The sequence below is a fragment of the Vipera berus genome (genome assembly GCF_964194415.1).
Source record: "Vipera berus genome assembly, chromosome: 1".
NCBI classification, from domain to species: Eukaryota; Metazoa; Chordata; class Lepidosauria; order Squamata; family Viperidae; genus Vipera; species Vipera berus.
The window spans coordinates 239,501,978-239,525,234 of record NC_138202.1 but is presented as its reverse complement, the minus strand read 5'-3'; the positions used below and the strand labels follow the sequence as shown (position 1 = coordinate 239,525,234).

The following is a 23,257-nucleotide window of genomic DNA, read 5'->3' as shown; positions in this document are numbered from 1 at the left end:
ACAAACTGCAAGTTAATGTGTGTAGTTTAAGAGGTATATCATCTAAATATTATCAATTGCAAAAGTGGAAAATGCCTCTAATATAATTTATTTTGCAATTAAGTAACATTTTCTTAGTATTGAAGGCAATTTGCATTAGCCAAGACAGACAGTCCTTAACTTACATTAATTTAAGTTATTAATTTAGCAACCATTCAAAATTGCAACGGCACTAAAAAAAATGATCTACAACCAGTCCTCACATTTACGACTGTAGCAACATCCTCATGGTCACGTGACCAAAAGTTGGGTACTTGACAACCAGCATGCATTTACAATAGTTGCAGTGTTGCAGGGTTGTATAATCACCATTTGTGCCAACTGGTTTTCAACAAGCAAAGTCAATGGGGGAGGCCAGATTTGCTTAACGAGCATGCTGTTTGCTTAACAACTGTGGCAAAAAAGGGCAATCCCTGACTTACAACCACAATTGAACCCAAAATTTATGTTGCTAAGTCAGACATTTGTTAAGTGAGTTTTGCCCCATTTTACAACCTTTCTTGCCCCAGTTGTTAAGGGAATCATTGCAGTTGTTGAGTAAGTGAATCTGGCTTCCCCATTGACTTTGCTTATCAGAAGGTCACAAAAGATAATCACATGACCCTGGGATTCAGCAACTATCATAAATATGAACCATTTGGCAAGCATCTGAATTTTGATCATGGGTATGCTGCAATGGTTGTTAAGTGTAAAAAATGGTCATAAGTCACTTTTTTTTAAGTGCCATTGTGACTGAATGAATTGTTGTAAGTCGACTGACTTAACTGCTCCCTTGCTTAGCAATGGAAATTTTGGCTGAAAATCAAGGACTATCTATACTATATTCTTACAGCTTTCCAGAACCCTTTGTTCCAATTAATGGAGATACACAATAGTTGACACTGATTTTTTTAGAATTTCATAGAATGTCTCTGATCTAAAGACATTTGAGATTATTCCTGAGAGCTATCCCAAAGACGCAGATTCAGATTCAGATTTAAATGCTAATCACGTTTCATATCTTACAATAAGATGCTGATAGCTTCAGCCAGTTTTCATCATACCATTGCAATTTCTCTTTAGGCTTATGATGAAAATGTGCTGAACCATGCAGGAACCATGTATAGTTAACATGCTAAGCTACAGGCTGCCAGTGTGAATCAGGCCTTATAAGCACTGACTTTTACAAAATAATCAGAGCAGTAGATATCAACAGCAGGCAACATCATATTTTCAAAGGAAGTGAATGCGCTTTTACTGGATGCATGAAAAGTGACTGTTCCAGTTTATTATGTGAGCAAAAGAGTTGTAAGAATCCTAAAAGTTTATTTCTCTAAAATATTTTCAATATTGCCTTCTTTAAGGTTTGTTTTTTTTTTGAAAAAAATAGTTTATTTCCTTCTAGAAGTTAATGATAGGTAAAGGTAAAGGTAAAGGTTCCCCCGCACATGTGTGCTAGTCGTTTCCAACTCTAGGGGCCAGTGCTCATCTCCATTTCAAAGCCGAAGAGCCAGCGCTTGTCCGAGGACGTCTCCGTGGTCATGTGGCCGGCATGACTAGGCGCCAAAGGTGCACGGAACGCTGATACCTTCCCACCGTAGTGGTCCCTATTTTTCTACTTGCATTTTTACATGCTTTCAAACTGCTAGGTTGGCAGAAGCTGGGATGAGTAACAGGCGCTCACTCTGTTACGTGGCACTCGGGATTCAACCCGCCAAACTGCCAACCTTCTGATCGACAAGCTCAGTGTCCTAACCCACTGAGCCACCGCGTCCCCTAGAAGTTAATGATAATCACAACTATTATCACTTCCATACCAGTTGATAATATAATAGGGAGGAACTGTATGAATTTGCCTTCAAGATATTTGCATGAGCCTTAATTCTAGATGTTAGTCTAGATCAGGGGTAGGCAACCTTGGCTCTTTTATGACTCGTGGACTTCAACTCCCATAATTCCTGAGCCAGCCATGTTGAGGGGAAGGGAGGGGTTTCCCTGCTGAGCCATGCTGGCTCAGGAATTCTGGGAGTTGAAGTCCACGAGTCATAAAAGCGCCAAGATTGCCTACCCCTGGTCTAGATAATGATAAAAACATGATCCAGTTTCATTCTTATAGATATGTCTAAAGGCTTCTTAGGTTAATTTCATTGTGCCCATCAGTCCAATCAAGTAACTCTGAAAAGATTGTTCATTGAGAATTGAAACAAATAATAGCTATGCTGTATACAATGGAAATTACACATGAACTAAAATTTTAGACACATACAAATGTGAGACTATTAAAGTGGTGGCATTTCTTTTTATTTGATGTCTTAAATTTTTTTGAGGCAGATAATACTAAAAGCTTGATGATAAGAAAAATTCTGTGATCAAGAATTCTCTCTCCTCAATGTTATTTTTAAATGTTGCATTTTTCTAGCCATCTGTCTTTTAGAAACTAAATAAAAGATCTGTGAAGCAAAATTCTAGAAAAAAATATTTTTTTAAAAAAAATCTGTACACTTCAGCATCTAGCCTTTAGTTAAATCTGCTACAGTAGCAGTAATAGCAGACACATTATTTATTTATTTATTTATTTATTTATTTATTTATTTATTTATTATTTATTTATTTATTTATTTATTTATTTATTTATTTAATTTCTATACCGCCCTTCTCCCGAAGGACTCAGGGCGGTGTACAGGGCAATAAAATGCAATAAAAATACAGTATACAAAAGTTAAAATGAGAATTAAATAGAATAGCCCATTAGGGATTTATAGCATCATCCCACCATCATTGTGACATTGTATCACTTCTGCAATAGCTTAACAACATTATAAATTGCCAGTGCAAATGAGCTAGAGACTTTCAAAGAACCCTTTTAAAAATATTTAAGTTAAAAAATACTCCACACTAATATTCAATGCAATCTGTGTGTGTGTGTGTGTTTGTGTAGTGTGCACGCGCGCGCGCGCGCGCGCACACACACACACACACACACATATATATATATATATGAATGAATGTATGTTTAGAGAGAGAAACACAAATTTGATGTATCATACCAATTTGATGCAAAGCACCATCACATATGCATATTATACACACACATATATACACACACATACACGCACTTCTCAGCATGAATCATCAATCAACTAATTCTGCTATAGAAGTAACACACAAAAATAAACTTTTTATATTTAGCATAAAGTAAGAGAATAAAATAAGAGAACCAAAAGACAAAAAGAGCTATTTAGTTAAAATAAGTTTAAATGTAAAAAAAATCCTTAGAAGACAAATTATAGAGGTTATTGGCCTCTTATTCATAGTAAACAAAACATTTTTATATTATTTGGGGTCTTAGCAAACTTTACATATATGTTTGTTGATAATAGTCTGCAATTGATAATTGTCCTGCAAGGCAGGACAAGAAGCAACCAATGGAAGCTAATCAAAGAGAGAAGCAACCTACAACTAAGGATAAATTTCCTGACAGTTAGAACAATTAATCAGTGGAACAACCTGCCTCCAGAAGTTGTGAATACTCCAACACTGGAAGTTTTTAAGAAGAGACTGGACAGCCATTTGTCTGAAATGTTATAGGGCAGGGGTGTCAAACTGCTGGCCTGTGGGCCAGTTGCATCATACAGAGGCTGCGCCCACTGGCTCTGGCAATGCAAAAAAAGTTGCAATACGTTGCGAAAAGTCATGTGACATGGCGAATTTGATGCTCATGTTATAGGGTTTCCTACCTGAGCAGTGGGTTGGACTAGAAGACCTCCAAGATCCCTTCCAACATTGTTGTTGTTGTTGTTATTTCTGCACTTATTTGGTTAGGTTATTTATAGTGTTTTATGTACTATATGTAGAATGTTGAGGTGCTTATATTATGAGTAGTTTATACAATATGTAGTTGAAGACAACAGCAGAATATAATAATGAATACTTCCAGGTTTTTTTAGTGTGGATGTTTATTCAATAATCTGTGGTCTGAGGAGGCCATAAATTTACTCATTACAGTTACAATGAGAGTAATTAGTAGTCCTAAATTAGGGGAAAGACCTCAGGTTGTATCTCTTGAATCCATTATGAGAAAATTGATATCCTGGGTTACTGATTGTATAATGTCTGGTTCCCCAGCCATGGATTCATCCCAGTCAGAGATTGTACATTCTAGAGCAGGGGTGTCAAACTTCCAACGTCATGTGACGTGTCACAACGTATCGTGACTTTTTTTCTATTGCCGGCAATAGGGTGGGCGCAGTTTCGCTATGATGCATCTGGCCCACACACCGGCAGTTTGACACCCCTGTTCTACAGCATACTTACTGTAATGTCAGGCATGAAAGACCAGGTTCACAAGTGAAGGCTCAATTAAACTGATTTATTGCTAAAGCCTATGCACATGAATCTTTTCAACAGCCCACATTTGGTTAGAGTTAAATAAGGGCCAACAGCACACTTGTGGCTACCTAACAATTCTAGGCTGATTTCCTCCTAATCACTGCATAAAGCAGGCCTACTGAACCAAGCAGGCTCACTTGGAGACTGCAGATAAAAGAACTAGGAGCACATCATAGTAGATAAGAGTCTCTATCTGCTCACCAGTGGCCTTGCCCATATGGAGGATAATTGGCTGCCAGGTATGGTGATTTCCTCCCTGTCACGTCTTTGACCACACCTCTTTATACTCTGAGTCATTTGGCTACTATTTCCCCACATGCCACTTGTACAGTGTTCAATTTAGTGAACTTTCTCCAGGGAGTTGACTGAGGATTGCAACCTGTCTATTCACACCTGGCAAAATGTAAATTGCTTCGTTCTCATAGGTGACACTGATTATTTTTCTAGCTTTCAGCAATTGCTTAAGAAGTGCTTTGAGATTTATTGTTTTATTTATTTTCTTCTCACACGAAAAGTAGAATAAAAACAGCTTCTACCTATAATATTGTAATTGAATTACTTGCATTTCTCTTTAAAACTTGACATTTCCTAAGCGACTAGTAGATAAAAACAAAATATATGTAATTGAGCATGAAAGGCTTTGCATATTTTTAATGTTCCTAAGCAGAAAGATGTAAAGATGATGTCATTTTACATCTGATAATATGTTAGCAGTGCAGTGTAGGTAACATCAAAGTCAATGCGGTCATTTTAATTATTTTTTAAAAGACTTTTTCAGCATTTGTTCTTAATTAACATGAAATACATTAGCTTCATTCTTTCCAACTCCTTTTCACATGTCAAGAAAACATAACGTTTTACGTGTTTTTATATGTAATTGTTTTATGACTCACAGCTTTAATTCTTTAATATATTTGTAATAATCCCATATCCTTGGAAATTTACTCATTTCCTAGGTTAATTTATATGACGTGTGTGTGTGTGTGTGTGTGTGTGTGTACGCACACACGTAAATCTAATACAAACTAAAAGAAAGAAAAGAGAACAGAAAGGGGTAAAAAGTGCAAGGAAAAAAGAGAAAAAAATAAAAAGTAAGAAATAAAAAAGAAATATACAAAGTAGTGACTTCCAATTTTCATTGCAATAAGTATAAACAAATGTACTAATTCTTCACTCTCAGGGTACAAACATTTCTTTCTTCATACCCTATGCTATTTCTTATCTATAAACAAATGTTGCTTACCTTTATGGGCTTTCCTGAACCTAAAATCTTTAGTCCCCTTTGTGTCATGATTTTTTTTTACCCATCTTACGTTGTAAAAAACAAAATAAGATCTATAAAGAGGATGTGGAGCTGCATTATAGATAAGAAATAACTACATCTCTATAGCAATGCTATTAAAAAAACAGGCTGAAAACTTTCTTGAACTCATTTCGGTTAATACAAAAGAAAAAAGAAATGACATTGCCAAAGGTGTATACTACTGACCACCCAAACAGATGAAATAGATGAACGTTTTGCTAATCAGCTAGCTAAGATGTGCAGGAAACACACTGCAATAGTAATAGGGTTCTTTCACTACCCTGACATCAACTGGGAGACAAAGTCTGCACTAAATAGGAGATCAAACAAGTTTCCGACAAACCTAGCAAACAACTTTGTCACCCAAAAGATGGAGGAGGGAACTAGAGGGTCAACTATATTGGACTTAATCGTTACTAACAGAGATGAAATGAGAGAAGGAGTGAAGTTGTGCAGACCTTGGGAGAGAGTCATGATATCATATTGGAATTCAACATAATGCAGACATAATTATTAAAACAAAGTCAAACTTTAAGACAGCTGCTTTTAACAAGCTTAAAGAGGGCTTGGGAAGAATTCCTTGGATGGAAATCGTAAAGGAGAAAACAATTCAAGAAGCTTGGGAAATTTAAGATTATAAAATCCCAGTCTAGCACAACACCACTGAAAAAATAAAAGTAAGAGAACCCAGATGAAACCAGCATGGTTACATAAAGAACTCTCTCATTAACTGAAAAACAAAAAGGACAGAATAAAAACTGGAAAGAGGGATATATAACTAAAGCCGCATATAGCCCAAAGATGAAGCCAGGAAAGCTAAGGTTCAGAATGAAATGAACAAATGAAATGAATGAATGAAACAAACTAAGCAACATGGGTTTGTCAACATGGGTTTGTCAAAAAGAAATCATGCTAGATAAACCTTATTGCATTCTTTGACAAAATGCCTAAATTATTGGATGAGCAAAATGCTGCAGACATAGTATACTTGGAATTTGGCAAGGCATTTGAAAAAGTTGACCACAGCCTACTTCTTGGTAAGATAGAAAACTGTGGGATAGACAACATCACCACCAGATAGATTTGTAACTGGCTGACCAACCGCACTCAACTGTAGTTCTCAATGGAACTACATCAACATGGAGGGAAGCATACAGTGGGGTACCCAAGGTTCTGTCTTAGGCCCAGTACTCTTCAACATCTTCATAAACAATTTAGATGAGGGGATAGAAGGAGAACTCATTGAATTTGGAGATGACACCAAGCTGGAATAGCCAACACTTTAGAAGACAGACTCAAGATCCAGGAAGATCTTGACAGACTTGAACACTAGGCTCGATCCAACAAAATGCAATTCAGTGGTGAGAAAAGCAAGGTTTTACACTTAATTGGGAAAAACTAAATGTACAGGTATATAATAGACTCAACCTATCTGGCTCAACCTCAGTACCTGTGAAGGGGAAGTAGGAGTTCTAGTGGACCACTACTTATTAATGAGCCCGCAGTGTGCTGCAGCTGCCAAAATAGCCATACAATTTTAGGCTACATCAACAGAGAGATAGTATCAAGTGTTGGTACTGCTTAATACTGCACGGGTAAGACCACACTTGGAATACTTTGTCCAGTTTTGGTCACCACAATACAAACACCTACAAAAAAAAATGTTGAGACTCTAGAAAGAGTGCAAAGAAGAGCAACAAGGATAATTATGGGACTGCAAGCTAAAGCATATAATGAATGATTGCAGGAACAGGGTATGTCTACTCTAATGAAGAGAAGGACTAGTGATGGCATGATAGCAGTCTTCCAATATTTGAGGGGCTCTCACAGACAAGAGGGGATTGACCTATTTTCTAAAGCAGAGGTCCCCAACCTTTTGGGCACCAGGACCGGTTCTGTGCAGAGAGGTTTTTCCACAGACCGGAGTGTGTGTGATTTTGTGTGCTGCCTGCATCCTGTGTATGGGGCTTTGCTTGTTTGTGCGGACTGGTTGCTGGCATGCCGTGGCCTGGTACTGGTCCACAGACCGGGGGTTGGGGATCCCTGTTCTAAAGCACTGAGAGCAGGACAAGAATTAATAAATGGAAATTTATCAAAGAGAAATCCAAGCTAGAATTAAGGAGAAATTTTCTGACAATGAAAACAATCAGTGGAACAGCTTGCCTCCAGAAGTTATGGATGCTCCATCACTTGGCATTTTTAAAAGATTGAACATCCATTTGTCTGGAATGATATAGAGTCTCCTGCCTGAGCAGGGATTGGATTAGAAGACCTCCACAGTCCCTTCCAACTCTGATATTCTATATTCCCAAGAGATGCTGTTTTTTACTTGATAATTAATTCCAAAATTTATTGTAAAAGTTTCCATATGCCAATTTTATCTGAACTTTCTAGGATGAAAAACTTATTTAGCTTTTTGCTGTTTATTTCAGATTCTTTAAAGTCCTACACTGATGATTAAAATTTTCTTTTGTTCAGGATTAAAGGCAGCCTCACCCAGTATTTTCAAATTTGTCTTTCTGAAGACCCTTAAAACGGCTTAGCAATAGTTAATGAACAATTTCTGAAAGTGATTAGAAAGTGAGGTTTGTGAGCTTAGTGTCCTTTAAAAGTCTCTATCATGGTTGCAGCAAGATAGCTAGTTCCATCATCTTCCCACACTCAAACTCACAGAAAACTGCTGTCCTGTCACCTCCTCATGGGGAGAAGCCAGCCTGAACACATGCGGATGATGTCCTGTCCTCTCTTTATCTGGAGAACTTTCAAGGAGGCATTCTACTCACTAGTTTTTTGGTCTTTACCGTGGTTGTCAACTCTGCTTCCACAGAACTGTCTTCAGATCACTATATTTCCTCTGGAACTCTGATTTATAGAGATTTTTTCAAAGAATTTGGTATCAATTACCATCTTAGAGAAGCGATGCAAATGACATATGATGATATTTTGAACTTTGTGCCTTTGCAAAGTCTCACCTTGTTGCAGCTTTTATACTATATATGGACAGAGATGGGAGGATGTGTACGGAACAGTTGTATAATATGTTGTCTGATATTAATCCATCTGATGAGTTTTATCACCCCTGCAAACTCATTATGTCAAAGATTTACCCGGCTGTTTGTATGTCTCACTCTTCTGTTAGAATTTGTTTCGACAGGTTTACTTTGAAGAAAAGAGCAAGATATACCATTACATACAGTATAAGACAATTTCTTTGTATGAATAATAATGATAGATAGCATAGATCTCAGTGTTTTTTTTAATTTCTATGTCCTAAAGCTCACTTTATTAAGGCTGTTAGATCTGGGCTGCATCTGCACCATAACTAGATAGAAGCAAAGAGATAAAGTTATTTGTCCCATTTGCTGCCATCTAATCATTATCCAGGTATTTGCAAACTTGGTAACCCTGTCTTAATTAATCTTAGCACAGATTATGTTCTTTAGAACAGGGGTCCCCAAACCCCAGTCCATGGACCGGCACCAGGCCATAGCATGCCAAAAAACCCATCTGCAGGATGCAGGCAGCACATGAAACCACAACCCCTCCAGTCCGTGGAAAAACCTCTCTCCATGGAACCAGTCCCTGGCGCCCAATAGATTAGGGACCTTTGCTGTAGAAGTTGCTAGAACTTTCCACAATAAATTGGTGGATAATAACGTAAATTTAATTTTTACATTTGTGTGTTGCCAAATTTATTTTCAACAGCATACTTTTCAAAGCTTCAAAATGTAGGCACAAATCTAAAAATATATTCCATATTGAATAGCAATAGCAATAGCACTTAGATTTATATACTGCTTCATAGTGTTTTACAGCACTCTCTAAATAATTTACAGAATCAGCATATTGTCCCCAATAATATGGAGCCTCATTTTACTGACCTTGGAAGAATGGAAGGCTGAGTCATCCTTGAGTTGGTCAGAATCGAACTCCTGGCAGTGGGCAGAGTTAGCCTGCAGTACTGCGTTCTAACCACTGTGCCACCATGGCTCTCATTGAATATATGAATACTGAATGTACTTCACATTGAAAATTAAATATATATTCCATATTGAGAGCGGAGGTTATCTAACAGTTGAATTGAATATAAATTCATGCTCTGTATTCTATTCCCTTTAGCAGTGTGGTTAGTTGATACACATAAAGTATATTTTACAGTTGAGAGTTTCCAAGTTCTCTCCTCCATAAAGATTAAATTGGGTCTCTCTTTGTGATCGGTGGAAGCATTATTTTCTAAATTTGTTGATGCTTTATTTTATTGTCTTTATTCCGTTTTAGATTTATTGTGCCATAGTATCAGTGTTTGTCAATCTGAGCAACTTTTAGGTATATGGACTTCAACTTCCAGAATTTCCTGGCCAGCACGGGAAATTGCTGAGGTTGAGGAACATTTTTCAAATCATCTGGTATTCCTGAAAGTTCACACATGGTTTCTCACATCCTCTTAACCTCATAGTATTACTGTATGTGAGGAGATTAAATTGAAGGAAGAGGCGGCTGGATCAAAGATAATGAGTAGCCAATATAACTAAGTGGGATCTAAACTCAGGTTCCCCTAGCCTAGCCCTAGTAAAACTCTGTATATAGAAAGGAGCAATTCTCCTTATATAGAGAATTGTCTCTAATAGTGAATAATGTGAACAAATACAGCATTAACAATAGTTTTGAAAATCAGTATCACAGACATTTAAGACAAGTGGCAACCATTCAGTATCTAATTTAAAATAAATTAGGGAAACCATGCAGGACAGCTGAGGCTATAAGAGGTACCTGGATTTTCTACTCTATAATGATGTAACCTGTGTGTTTCTACTTTCCCGTCATGTTGTATCTCTATGTTTTGTGGATATATGTGCCTTAGACAACATAGAATAGACTGTGCATGCTTTGCTTTGGATCACATGACCAGGAGGGAGGGGCTTAGAAGGGAGCAATTATGGTTTTCTCCACAATGAATTACTTTGGTTTGTTGTTATTGTTGTTGTTTAACTCAATGCCTATCGTACTTTTTCTGGTTGTGTTTCTTAGAGAGTTACCTTGCTGATGAACAGACATACAGACAGACAAATTCCTGAGTTTCCTTATATAATTTATTTCCAACATTTTTTGGGTTGGAAAGAATAATTTGAGCAAAAGCAAAAACTGTTTTCCACGCAATTATTGCATAGTTGCATTCCTTACAGCGATATCAAGAACTATCCGAAATATAAATATAAACTTTGAAAAAACAGAACAATACAGGACCCAGTTTGATGTGGGGAGAAAAGCTAGCAAACTAATAGTTATGTTTGAAAGAGAGGCTGATCAAAACACAATCTGCAGAGAAAGAGACAGAGAAAGAAAAAGAGAAAAATTTCCCTGATGTATTTATCTGGGGAGGGTAACTGGTAGTCCTTCCTTCCTTCCTTCCTTCCTTCCTTCCTTCCTTCCTTCCTTCCTTCCTTCCTTCCTTCCTTCCGTCATGCCATAACAATTCTGCATAGCAAACAGAAACAGAAACTTTAAAACAACAACAAACCACAATGGGACTATAGTGATACTCCTCATCAGACAGTACCACTATTGCCACCTTGTATTTTGTGATTGTTTTAACAGGAGGCAGGCCTAAAGTTAATGTCCCCCAAATGTTCCATCAAACTACCCTGCTAAAAAATTCATCAGGGGTTGTTGCATAGTGTGTGGGGATGATTGCAGATGCCTGCAGATGGAACTCCTTTGGGGGTGGGACTCTACGCCAGCCTTCTCTCCCTGATCCCAACAAACAAGTTGTCAGTATAAAACTCTCAGGGATTTGCAGTGAGCTAATATACAGTTTCAAAATACCGTTCTGTGGTTGCTGATGTATTCTTAATGACAAACCAACAAAGGAAATCATGCCATTCTGACAAAAGAACAAGCCAGTCAACCACATAGTTCATTGCAGTGAGCAAATGCACCTAAAATACCTATTTATTGTGTGGGCTGTATTTTGCCTCCAGTCTCCGATGCATTCTGCCCTTTAATACCAGTTGATGAAAAATACAAATGGGAAGAGTCTGTTCTGCTGTTGTACTTGGCTGTTTCCCTTAGGCATTGAATTGGCAGTTGTGGGAACAGCGTGCTGAACTCCACAGATTTTTGATTTATACTAACAAGCTCATTTTACAGTAACATTTAATGATGGCTCTCTTTACATGGGGGCGGGGAAAGGATGTATTAATATTGCAGAATCCAATCTCGGTTGGTCCCCTGGAGCCTGTTGTTTGTGGCGTTTTAGATGTTGATTGGGGTGTTGATGGCTGGCTATTAAGTCATTGGCTGTTGTTTGCTTTGTTGCCAAGCCCTCACCTCCTAAGTACTTGGTAAGCTGGTGGTCAATCATAGCCAGCCATCAACACCCCAATCAACATGTAAAAAGCCACGTAACAAGAGGCGCCATATAAATACCACACACAAAGCAAATACTCTGTGAGAGAGACATTTCCTGAATATGGGCTCCAAGTCTGAAGGCTTGGAAGAATAAATCTGTGGTCCTGGTGACAGACCCAGATTGGATCTTGCAACATTATCCTGAAACTTGTATATTTGCCTTCATCCGTGTATTAATATTGTTGGCTATGAAATACTGTTTTAGAAATCAGGAAGAGATTACTTCTGCTTTTTCAAATAGTGGCAGAATATCAACTTTCTAGATTGCTGTTTAATAACTGGAAAAGTTATTTGTTTTATTCACATGCTTTTCACGCTGTCTTTCCAGGCTACCTACTTCAAGCCAGTTTACAGACATATAAAAATATTATTGCAGTTCAATAATAAAACTGACCTAGAACAAGGATATATGAACATTTAAATAGTACAACAATAAAACAAATTAAGTATTTTTAAAAAATCAAATTGAAAACAATGCTCACTATTACAAAATCATTCATTCAAAAGTTGAGAATGGTAAAATTATTGTGTAGATGATTAGTTTTAAACTCTGCAGTATGTTGAACAGAATCATCTCAGTTAAAAACTACAGTGCTTAAAATTGAGCAATGTTAAAGTCCTTAAAGGAATTATAACACTTATGAATGATAGGCAAAGAAAGAAGAAGGGCCTCTGATACCAATTTTAATTTAAAAAAATGTTTATACAAATGTAGTAATCCTTTAGATTGGGGCTGGGCAATTCATTTTCCTAAGGAATCATATGAGAAAATGGGATTGCTGTGGAGGGCCAAACCAATCTGATCTGATGTCTTCAAACTCTGCCACCTCATCTCCTCTTCCAGGTGAGGGGTGAACCTTGCGTAAAACCAGAAAAGTGCTTTCTCTCCTCCCCTTCCCATGGCCACCAGCCAATTGAAGGGGTGCACGGGCAGTTGTGCAGAGTGGGACCTGACTTGGAAGCTTTTCCTGCCCCCTGCAGTGCACTTATTTACATTTGATTTGTAATTTCCAATTGACTTCATGCTGGCCAGACAGGGATAGTCAAAGGGCAGATATAGCCCAGGGACCGTAAAATGCCTAGGTCTGTTTTAGATTATGCCAGAAATAGTATTAATGTATTAATCCTACTGCAATTAATACAATGTGATACAATATGTTATTCTGAATCTTCTACTGGTACAACACAACCTGTTCTAAATTCATGTAGGTAATCCTTGATTTATGACCATTTGTTTACTGGCTTTTCAAAAGTGAAAAAAGTGACTTAGAACAAGTCTTTGCACTTAGGACCATCACAGCATCTCTACAGTCATGTGATCAAAACATCATGACTGACTTAATAATCATCTCGCTGAACAATGGAAGTTCCACTCCTAATTGTGGTTATAAACCTGTGGTCCGGAAAAGTACCCAAGAAGAATGCAGCCGCGCGAGTTGTGTTGGGGGTCTCCTGATACTCCCATGTTACACCTCTGTTCCGTGAGCTGCATTGGCTTCCAGTTGCCCTCCGGGTGAGATTCAAGGTGCTGGTGATGACCTATAAAGCCCTACATGGCATGGGTCCGGAGTACCTAAGGGAGCACCTGCGGCCGGCGTCAACTTCCCTCTGCCCAGTGCGCTCCCACAGAGAGGGCCTCCTCAGGGTGCCACCAGTCAGAGAATGTCGACTGGTGACCCCCAGGGGGAGGGCGTTCTCTGTGGGCACGCCAGACCTTTGGAACCGTTTACCGGTTGAGCTCCGGATGTCTCCCAATCTTCGCTCCTTCCGACGTGATCTAAAAACTTATTTATTTGAACAAGCCGGCCTGGTCTGATGGGTTTGGGGTTTTAATTACTGTTTTTAATTAATTTATTGTATTCGGGCACAATTGTTTAATTTGTTTTTAATTTTTGTATTTTGTACTTTTGGTATTTATTGCCCTTTACACCGCCCTGAGTCCTTCGGGAGAAGGGCGGTATATAAATTAAATTAAATAAATAAATAAATTTGTGTAAAGTCATGAATTGCCTTCCAAAGCAGCTCAACCATAGGTATTGTGACAAGGCAAGGTATTAATGAATGCATGACTGAAGGCAAAATCATGCAGTGTGCTTCTAAGGAGTGGGGATCAGCGGAAACCAATTGTTTATAATATTTTCCTGAAATAAAATAATCAGAATTAAACAGAATTGTCTTCTGATACATGAAATATTTAGGAAAGTTTCATCCATTTGTCAGTATTCTTTTCCTGATCCTACGATTAGGATTAACTGTGTCTTCATTGTGCCATTAAACGATATTTGAATAGTTTTATGAACACAACCTGATGTGGAAGAGTAATTGGAAGTGTCCATGGTAAATCTTGATGACAGCAAAATGACAACATTGTGCAGCAGCATTGTACAGATTTTGTCATTACTTACTTGCATGCCACCATCTGATGCAAGCATACAAGTTGTGACATTTGAATGAGGCCATCGCACATATTTTGCCATTTTGTCCCCTCTTGTGTCCCCTGCAGGTTCCCAAGCCTGGTTGTTTCTTCTAGTTATGTGTTGCAAGTGACTTGAGTTAAAAGGACACCATCAAGTGCTGTAGACCAGTTAAGATGTTGTTCCATAGGGACGCTGTGAACTGTAACTTTTATGTTTTTAAGAAAAAGAGAGCCATCAGATAGATGTCCACTGTGGACACTCACATTTTAGAGATACTTCTGAAATAACACCTTATATTCTCTACTCTTGCTCCATGTTTTCCAGCTTAATATTTCTTTTTCAGAAATATTTATAGATCCTGAAAGTTTTAAATATTTGCATAGTGTGTTAGAAATCATTTTTAAAAATGTTTCACATAGTGATAGCCAGGGCTTTTTTTCTCATAGAACGCTCAGAACGGAGTTCCGGCACCTTTTTTGGATGGAACCTTGTAGGGTAGGCAAGGCGGGTTGTATGACATGTGTGAGTTCCGGCACCTTTTTCTTTTACAAAAAAAGCAGTGGTGATAGCCTGTTACATATAAACATCACTCCTACTCACTTTGTTTGTAAATTGAGGGCACTGACTTCTTATACTCTGGGCAGAAACTGAAAAGTAGTAAATGCTTGAGTTGCTAACCTTGGTTCAGGCAATAACAGTTAAGAAACCGTAATGATTGGAATATTGAGATATTTTTAATTTCACTAGAGAAAAGACAGTATCTGTTTACTGCTGCCTGTAAACTGTGCAAAATGTATGGTTTTAATGTTTAAATAAGATAGATTATAGAAAGAATAGATTCACAGTATAACTTTAGAGAAAGAGATAATTCTACAATTATACTTATAACTGCTATAAAGAAAATCAAAAACTACTTTATATCTTTTTTTCTTTTCTATTTTTCTTCTACATTTTTTCTTTGTTTTTTGCACTTTGGCTTTCTCTTTTATTTATTTCTTTTTTCATTTTTACTCTATTTTTATTTGTATTAATTTTTTATTTTGTTTCTGATTCTTTCAATAATATTTATTTATTTATTTATTTTTATTTACTATGAAATGTATATGCTGCCCACCTTGTTGTCCAGATTGATTCTGGACAACTTAGAAGTAATAAAAATAGCAATATAAAAACAAATCACATACACACATTCTCTCTCACACACACATATACACACAAACACACAGAGAGAAATACACACACACACACGGGATTATCTTTTAAAGAGAGAGTGAATGTGTAAATGAAAATAAAAATATTAATCATATTTCTGCTCTTGTAGTATAAGATGGCTAGGGCTGATATAGTTGTGTGCATATCTGATTTTATCTTAATTTCCACGTCACAAAAACTGCTTGTTCCATAATAAGACTTCAAATGCCTAAAATCAGCAGAATGTGGGAGATTTTGTTTTTTTTTTAACACCAGACTTTTTTTAACAGAATAAAGTACAAAATGTTTTCATATTTCTTGTCTTAACCTGACAAAGTAATGTTCAACTTTTCATTTAAATACCTACTAACTGAGACAAATAGTCAGGGAGAAGAGATAAATACTGTGCAAATTATGCAGGAACTTTTTAACCCAGTACTGCAACCCTCTTTACATGGGGCTGCCCTTGAGAACCACTCGGAAGCTTCAGCTGGTGCAAAGTGCAGCTGCACGAGTGCTTTTGGGGGTCTCCCGATACTCCCATATTACACCTCTGCTCCGTGAGCTGCACTGGCTTCCAGTTGCCTTCCGGGTGAAATTCAAGGTGCTAGTGATGACATACAAAGCCCTACATGGCGTGGGTCCGGATTACCTACGGGAGCACCTACTGCCAGTGTCAACATCCCTCCGTCCTGTGCGCTCCCACAGAGAGGGCCTCCTCAGGGTGCCACCGGTCAGAGAATGTCGACTGGTGACCCCCAGGGGGAGAGCATTCTCGGTGGGTGCGCCAATCCTTTGGAACCGCTTACCAGCTGAAATCCGGATGGCCCCCGACCTTCGCTCCTTCCGGCGTGATCTAAAAACTTATCTATTCCAACAAGCCGGCCTGGCCTGATGGATTTGGGTTTTAAAATTTTCTCACTTTATTGCTTTATTGTATTCTTACTTTATTGCTCTGTACACCGCCCTGAGTCCTCCGGGAGAAGGGCGGTATATAAAACAAACAAACAAATAAATAAATAAATAAATAATTAAAGCTTCCATTGTGGAAGCTTTACATACTATGACATGGTGCATTGGCCTGACCCTGGCTTTATATTCTTGTTTCGTTTCACAGATAGCAGGAGCTTTATGGTGGTACTACATATCCAAAGGGATTGAGTATCTGGACACAATATTCTTCATCCTAAGAAAGAAATTCAATCAAATCAGCTTTCTTCACGTCTATCACCATTTCACTATGTTTACTTTATGGTGGATTGGCATAAAGTGGGTTGCAGGAGGACAAGGTGAGTAAAGTTGTCTACTAAGTGGAAAATGAATATTGAAAGGAAAATGAATATTCATATAGAGTATTAGCATGCACATATTTTTTAAACTACAGTTATAAAAATGAGTGTGTGCTTAATTCTGTGGCGGTAATAATTTAAGGGCATATTCTTCCTTCTCTGGGAAATGAGGGGGAGTAAAGATATATTGCTATAGGCTTTTGAAACTCTTTTCACACCAGCATAAATGCATGATTCAGATTTTAAATCCACATTCTTCCCCTTGTGTTTAGGTCTATGAACTGCATGAAGCAACAGATAGATCTAACTTACCTAGCTAAAATTCTGCAACCACAGGCAGATAAATTCTTGATTGTGCCTTCCTTCCTTAATTTAGCATGGTGATGAAAGAATCTAGTCAACTAAGTCATAACAATTTTAATAAGACTTCCACTTATGCTTAGAACGCTTGTATTTATTTTATTTTTGTTCACTGTGAAAACTAGTTTGAATTGTTTCATTTTACTCTGTGGATAAAAATTGTACATAAAGGTTATGATATCAGGTGGTAATGCTTATCACACTTTCCCCATTATTTCTTTATGGTTCCTTAAGTCATACTACTCAACATCAGAATCTTAGCCTTAGTTTGCATTTTCTGTCTTTAATTATGCATGTTTCCCTGTGTATACATTTCCATAGATTGCCCTATGTCAGATATTTTATGCTCATACTAAATAATAAATTCATAATTTCTATTGTATAGTATAACCTTTTGTTTTATTCTGCAGTTCCTATATACTTTAAAGTTGTAAACTAATACTTTGAAAAGATGTACATTTGCCTGTGTCAACAATCCTTCCAGTCTAGAAAAAGGAGCCAACTCAAATATCAATTTTCTGACATGATCAAGTTTTACATTTGCATGTTCAGTCCAGCACAATAAAACTGTGGAGACTATTTCTTCGCTAGGTTATCAGTACAGCTAGTCCATGACTTACAGCCTTTCATTTAGTGACCATCAAAGTTACAATAGCACTGAAAAAAGTTTTTTCATAATGACTATTGCAGCATTCCTATGGTCACATGATCAAAATTTGGATGCTTAGCAACTGGTTCATACTTGCTGTGTCCCAGGGTCATGTGATCATCTTTTGCAACTGTCTGACATGCAAAGTCAATGGGCAAGCCAGATTCACTTAATAACTGTGTTATTAATTTAACAATTGCAATGATTCACTTGTGGCAAAACTCCTTAGCTACATAAATTTTGGGCTCAATTGTGGTCATAAGTTGAGGACTACCTGTACAACTAGGAGTATGGAAGAGTTATTCATTGCTTATCCTCAACTGGACTGAAAATGAACATGTAATCACCAAACATTTCTACTCTTAGTTGTTCTGTGTCTAGTAAAATTCCAAAATAAGTTTTCCAGGCACACATTTCACATAGAACAAGTGATGCGGGAACATGATTCCATTTTCCGATATTTGTAGCAATTTATGCTTGCAATTAAATTGTACCAATGCATTCAAGCTATATAGTGGCTACCTATAGCATCCCATAGGTGGGCTTTTATATGGGTAAAAGAAGAGTCTTGCTTTTTTTCTTCTTCTTATCCTCTGATCTACTGCTGAGAAATTATAACTTTTCAAAATTATAAGAAGACGGTGAGAAAAACTGCTATCAAGACATTGTGCTTTCTTCTCCTTGGTGAGAAAGATTAAATATCATTGAATATGATTATCTTTGATATGATTTCGGTAATGTTCTTCTTTTGTTTCTTCTACCCAACAGCATTTTTTGGAGCTCATATGAATGCTTTCATTCATGTTGTTATGTACCTCTATTATGGACTAGCTGCCTGTGGCCCAAAGTTCCACAAGTACCTTTGGTGGAAACGATACTTGACCATAATGCAATTAGTAAGTAATATCTGTTTTTGTTTTGTTTTTTTAAATCTATCAGTTATTTTTTAAATGGGATATTTCCCGTGTGAGAACTTTGAAAGTAGTAAGCGCATACACACCACCTTTAGAGAGTCTCTATTTCAACATGAGGAAACTCACACAAAAGAAACCCTGGCCTGTTCTCTATGTGTTGCCATCAGCACATAGAGAATTACAAGAATGGCAACAAGATACTCATCTAGAACTTTTATAGCTGTTCTCCCTTTTCCCATACAATCACTCCTCATTTACTGACTGCACTCCATTCCAACGATCATGTCATGAAGCAAAAGGGTCACTAAGTGAGCATGTATGGATAGAAAAAGATGCAGCGAAGATCACTAGTTGACGCTGTTTCATTCAAATAAAATTCTGTCTTACAAGTCCTGTGTCTGACCCATTCATTCACCACCACCACCAGCTTTTAGGGTGGTGTCTTTGTTTAAACAAGCTATCTCTTCCTGAGCTGTTTTTCCCCCCAGGGCACAACCTCCCTAAAAAAAATGCTAATCACAAGTTAACAAACTCAGGTCTGTGACCTTAATTAGAACCCTCCAGCCAACTGTGCTACTGCCTGAAACGGATCAGACCTTAATCAGTTTCACAGCAAAGGCTTTTGCTGTCATAAATGTGCACATTAGTTAGATATTTTTTTTTACCATTGTATTTGTGAATGGTCACTAACCAAGGTAATAAAAGAGGAGTGGCTGTACAGACAATATATGTTTTAAGAATAATGGGAGAGAGCTTAGATATTATAATTATTTAAATCTGCTAAACTTAAGTACAGTTCATATAAGCACACACGCTTCTGGTACACTCTCAATTCTCAGTAAAAAAAATAATAATCCTAATGAGTTTTTTCCCTCCAATAAATATGAATGTATGTCCTTTCGACGCAGCCTCAAAACACTTCTTTTCCATCAGGCTGGCCTGGACTGACAGGGATTTTAAAATGTTTTTTTTAAATTTTTAACTTTAATTTTAACTTATTCTATTGGGGCTATTAATTTAATTTCTTTTTTAACTTTTGTATCATTGTACTTTATTGTTGTTAGCCGCCCTGAGTCCTTCGGGAGATAGGGCGGCATATAACTCCCAATAATAAAATAAATAATAATAAAAAATATGTACGTATATCTGGCCCCGGACAGCACCCTAAGAATGGGCAAGTCCTTGAAAAGAAATTATTTATTTATTTAGTTAAGAAATTTTATATGGCAGCCCAACTCGCTCTCAGTGACTCTGGGGAGCTTACAAGGATAAAAGGATATAAAAATAATTTTTAAAAATAGCCCCACTCCACACCCCTAAGCAACAACAATCAAGCTTAGGGTTCCAAGTCACGTTCAGTTAGCTTGCTAGCCTGTTCCTCTTCTCATTTCTCATTCATATCCAGGGGCTTCGTGTCTGCAATTAAGACCTGCTCCATCTAGAGCGGTGACCTCTATCAGTCTGATTTTTCAGAGTTACTCCGATGTGCAAATGCTTCCTTCTCCTGGAGAACCTCAGGAGGAAGGCAGGAGTCACTTGCTCATCCCCTTTGAAGCAATGGTGGCAATCATTTCCCTGTTTCAACCGCTTTACTGCATTCTCAGCAATATAATGTAAGACAGACGTGTCAAACACAAGGCCCGGGGGCCGGATCCAGCCCGCGAAGTGGTTTCATGCGGCCCGTGAAGCCATCCTGGAAACAGTGAGGGAACGGCCCCCACTGCCTTGGCCCTGGCCCAGAGACCCTCCTCCTGCCAGAGACCCTCGGATCTGTCCCACTCCTGCCCAGGCCCCCATAGGCACCCTTGGTGCCAATGATGTAGAGCTGGCCACGCCCATCAAGTAGGCCATACGCACTCTAGCCACGCCCAACCAGTAGGCCACACCCACCCAGGCCACACCCACCCAGCCCCCTGAGGGCAACCACAATGCTGATGCGGCCCTCAATGAAATTGAGTTTGACACTCCTGATGTAAGATGATCCTTCTTCCCGTAGTTCACTAATAATTGGAGAGCCCATCATGCTTTTAAGTAAATAAAGAGATGTATGAAAGGTATTTAGGCACTTTTTCAGGAGAGGAAAAACAACAACCCCTCACAGAAACTGTAACATAAACTTATTAATCAGGATTAACGAACCTTCTATTATTCTACCTTTCAGGCCCAGTTCCATGTGACTATTGGCCACACTGCCATGTCTATTTATATTGATTGCCCCTTTCCTAAATGGATGCATTGGGGTGTCATTTTCTATGCCACCACTTTCATTGTTCTGTTTGGTAACTTCTACTATCGGACATACAAGATGCCCAAGGAGCCCAAGGAGCTCAAGCAAAAAGAAAAGAACGGCAAGATCACCAATGGCCTAATAGCAAATGGCATAAGCAAATCAGAAAACGGTGCAGTTATGGGAAATGGAAAAGTGCAGAAGAAAGCCAAAGGAGAGTAACTTGATTCAAGCCTTAAACATTGCGAGCAGTGAGGATACTTCAATCTGATAATAAAAGAAAAGGAAATACTCTCCTGTCTTTACCAATTGACCTTTAGGTTATTGAAGAGATAGAAAACATTATTTATGAAGATTGTTTTAACAACAAAAATCCTATTTGTAATTATGTAATTATTGAGATTCGTTAACTTTATGTAAACTTTTAGACTGTGGGTGTTGGTATTGTAAGAAAGAATTGCTGCAATATTATTTACTGTCAATCCAATGGTTAAAATTGCAGTTAACCAAGGATACAGTCGATTTATCGAAACAGACATCTTTTTGAAAAAGAGAGCTTACAAATTCTGCCATTTCTAATCCATGTTTTAAGCAAAAAAAAGCCCTCAATGAAAATATAGAGAGGGAGGTTTGCTCTCTTTTTAAATAATTTTTACTTTCTTAGTCTAAATTATACAGTATTGCTGTATTAGGTTGTTCTAATTTTTCCCTTATGTCTGTTACATTGTTGTTCATTGTGTGAAAATACGCCTACCTCTTTATTTGGTAAAAAAAATAACAACTACTATTAAATATTCATTTCTGAAATAAGGAGCCCGTAATATATTATTTAGAAAAAACGTTTGTCTCACATTAACAAAATACATTTTCTTATTAACAAGCATAAAACAACAATTGGACATTGTTAATGATTCTTGTATCCAATTGCACGAAATGCATGGTGATGCTTTTTCAATGATCAAATGTAAATAGTGGGTGGATCAAGGACATGAATCAATTTTTATTTTGCTAACGGCCTACTTATTTAGCATGGGATGAATTCAATATAAAGAGGAGAGGGATTCATAACTATAAAGAACTTTGCATTTGAAGGCTTGAAATCCATAGTTCACTGGGATTTAACTGTGGAAGCAAGTACTTCAGTGCCATGACCAGATGCACTGTACCTATATTGTTGTGAACTGTTTATTCACACAATAATCTTGCTCTTTGGTACTGTAAAACCTTCAGATTCATGTGTTTAAAACAGGCTCTGTGCATGTATTGATGGTTCTTGCGATCGCATCCCTGCAAGAACAATAATGGTTTCCTAAAAAGATTCTATTCTTTCCATATCAGCTTCTCTAAGTCTTATTTCCATGGATGCTCTTCTCATTCCTTCTGCTGCACCATAGTGGCTTCTCTCTAAAGTTTGATAGAGTACCTCAAGCTGTTCTCCACTATGAACTGCATACATTATATTGCACTACAATGAAGAAAGTACAATAATGTCTCTTCATTTGCACAGCCAGGCAATTTGGAGAGAAGTCATGATTTGCTCCAGCTTGGAGTGACTTTGAGGGAGAGCTGCATCACCCAGAAGGTCTTTAGATTTCTCCATTCTAAATACAAGAGCCAATCTTCATGTATTTTTGAGAAACAGTTCTTTCTAGCAGCATATTTTATATCATGGAAATAAAGTTATTTAGTTGAGATAGAAGCTCACGGAATATTCTGTTTTATTTTACTTGTCTTGTCTTGTCTTGTCTACAATAAACAACAGGAAAACAAAATCACATTTCTTGATATTCATAATGTCTCTGACTTGAAATTTAAAGGTAATTTAAATGTTTGTGTAAATAGCTTGGCTTTGAAGATGGTAACAGATTAACCTGTAGACTAAGACTTGTATGCATAGTAATCCAATTTAGCAATGAAATATGATAAGCTTCAGTTCTCTCATACATACTCTGCAATAAGTCTGTATAAATTCAATTTTACTTATTTATTTACATATATAGGATTGTACTACTGGTCTACATAGCAGATATTATCTGAATGATGGGGCCACATACTAATAACTTGAATTTTTGTTGATTTCAGTGAGGGGGCA

General features: G+C 37.5%; 1 protein-coding gene across 1 annotated transcript in view; it reads left to right on the top strand.

Moving 5' to 3' along the window:
• ELOVL4 (ELOVL fatty acid elongase 4) overlaps window positions 1–22,724 on the top strand; it is a 50,642-nt gene extending 27,918 nt beyond the window's left edge. The window contains exons 4-6 of the mRNA XM_081342484.1: window positions 16,844–17,015; window positions 18,793–18,920; window positions 21,100–22,724. Of these exons, the coding sequence (XP_081198610.1) occupies window positions 16,844–17,015; window positions 18,793–18,920; window positions 21,100–21,387 (588 nt within the window). The 3' untranslated portion in view covers window positions 21,388–22,724. The remainder of the gene's footprint in view (window positions 1–16,843; window positions 17,016–18,792; window positions 18,921–21,099) is intronic.
• Window positions 22,725–23,257: the final 533 nt, after the last annotated feature.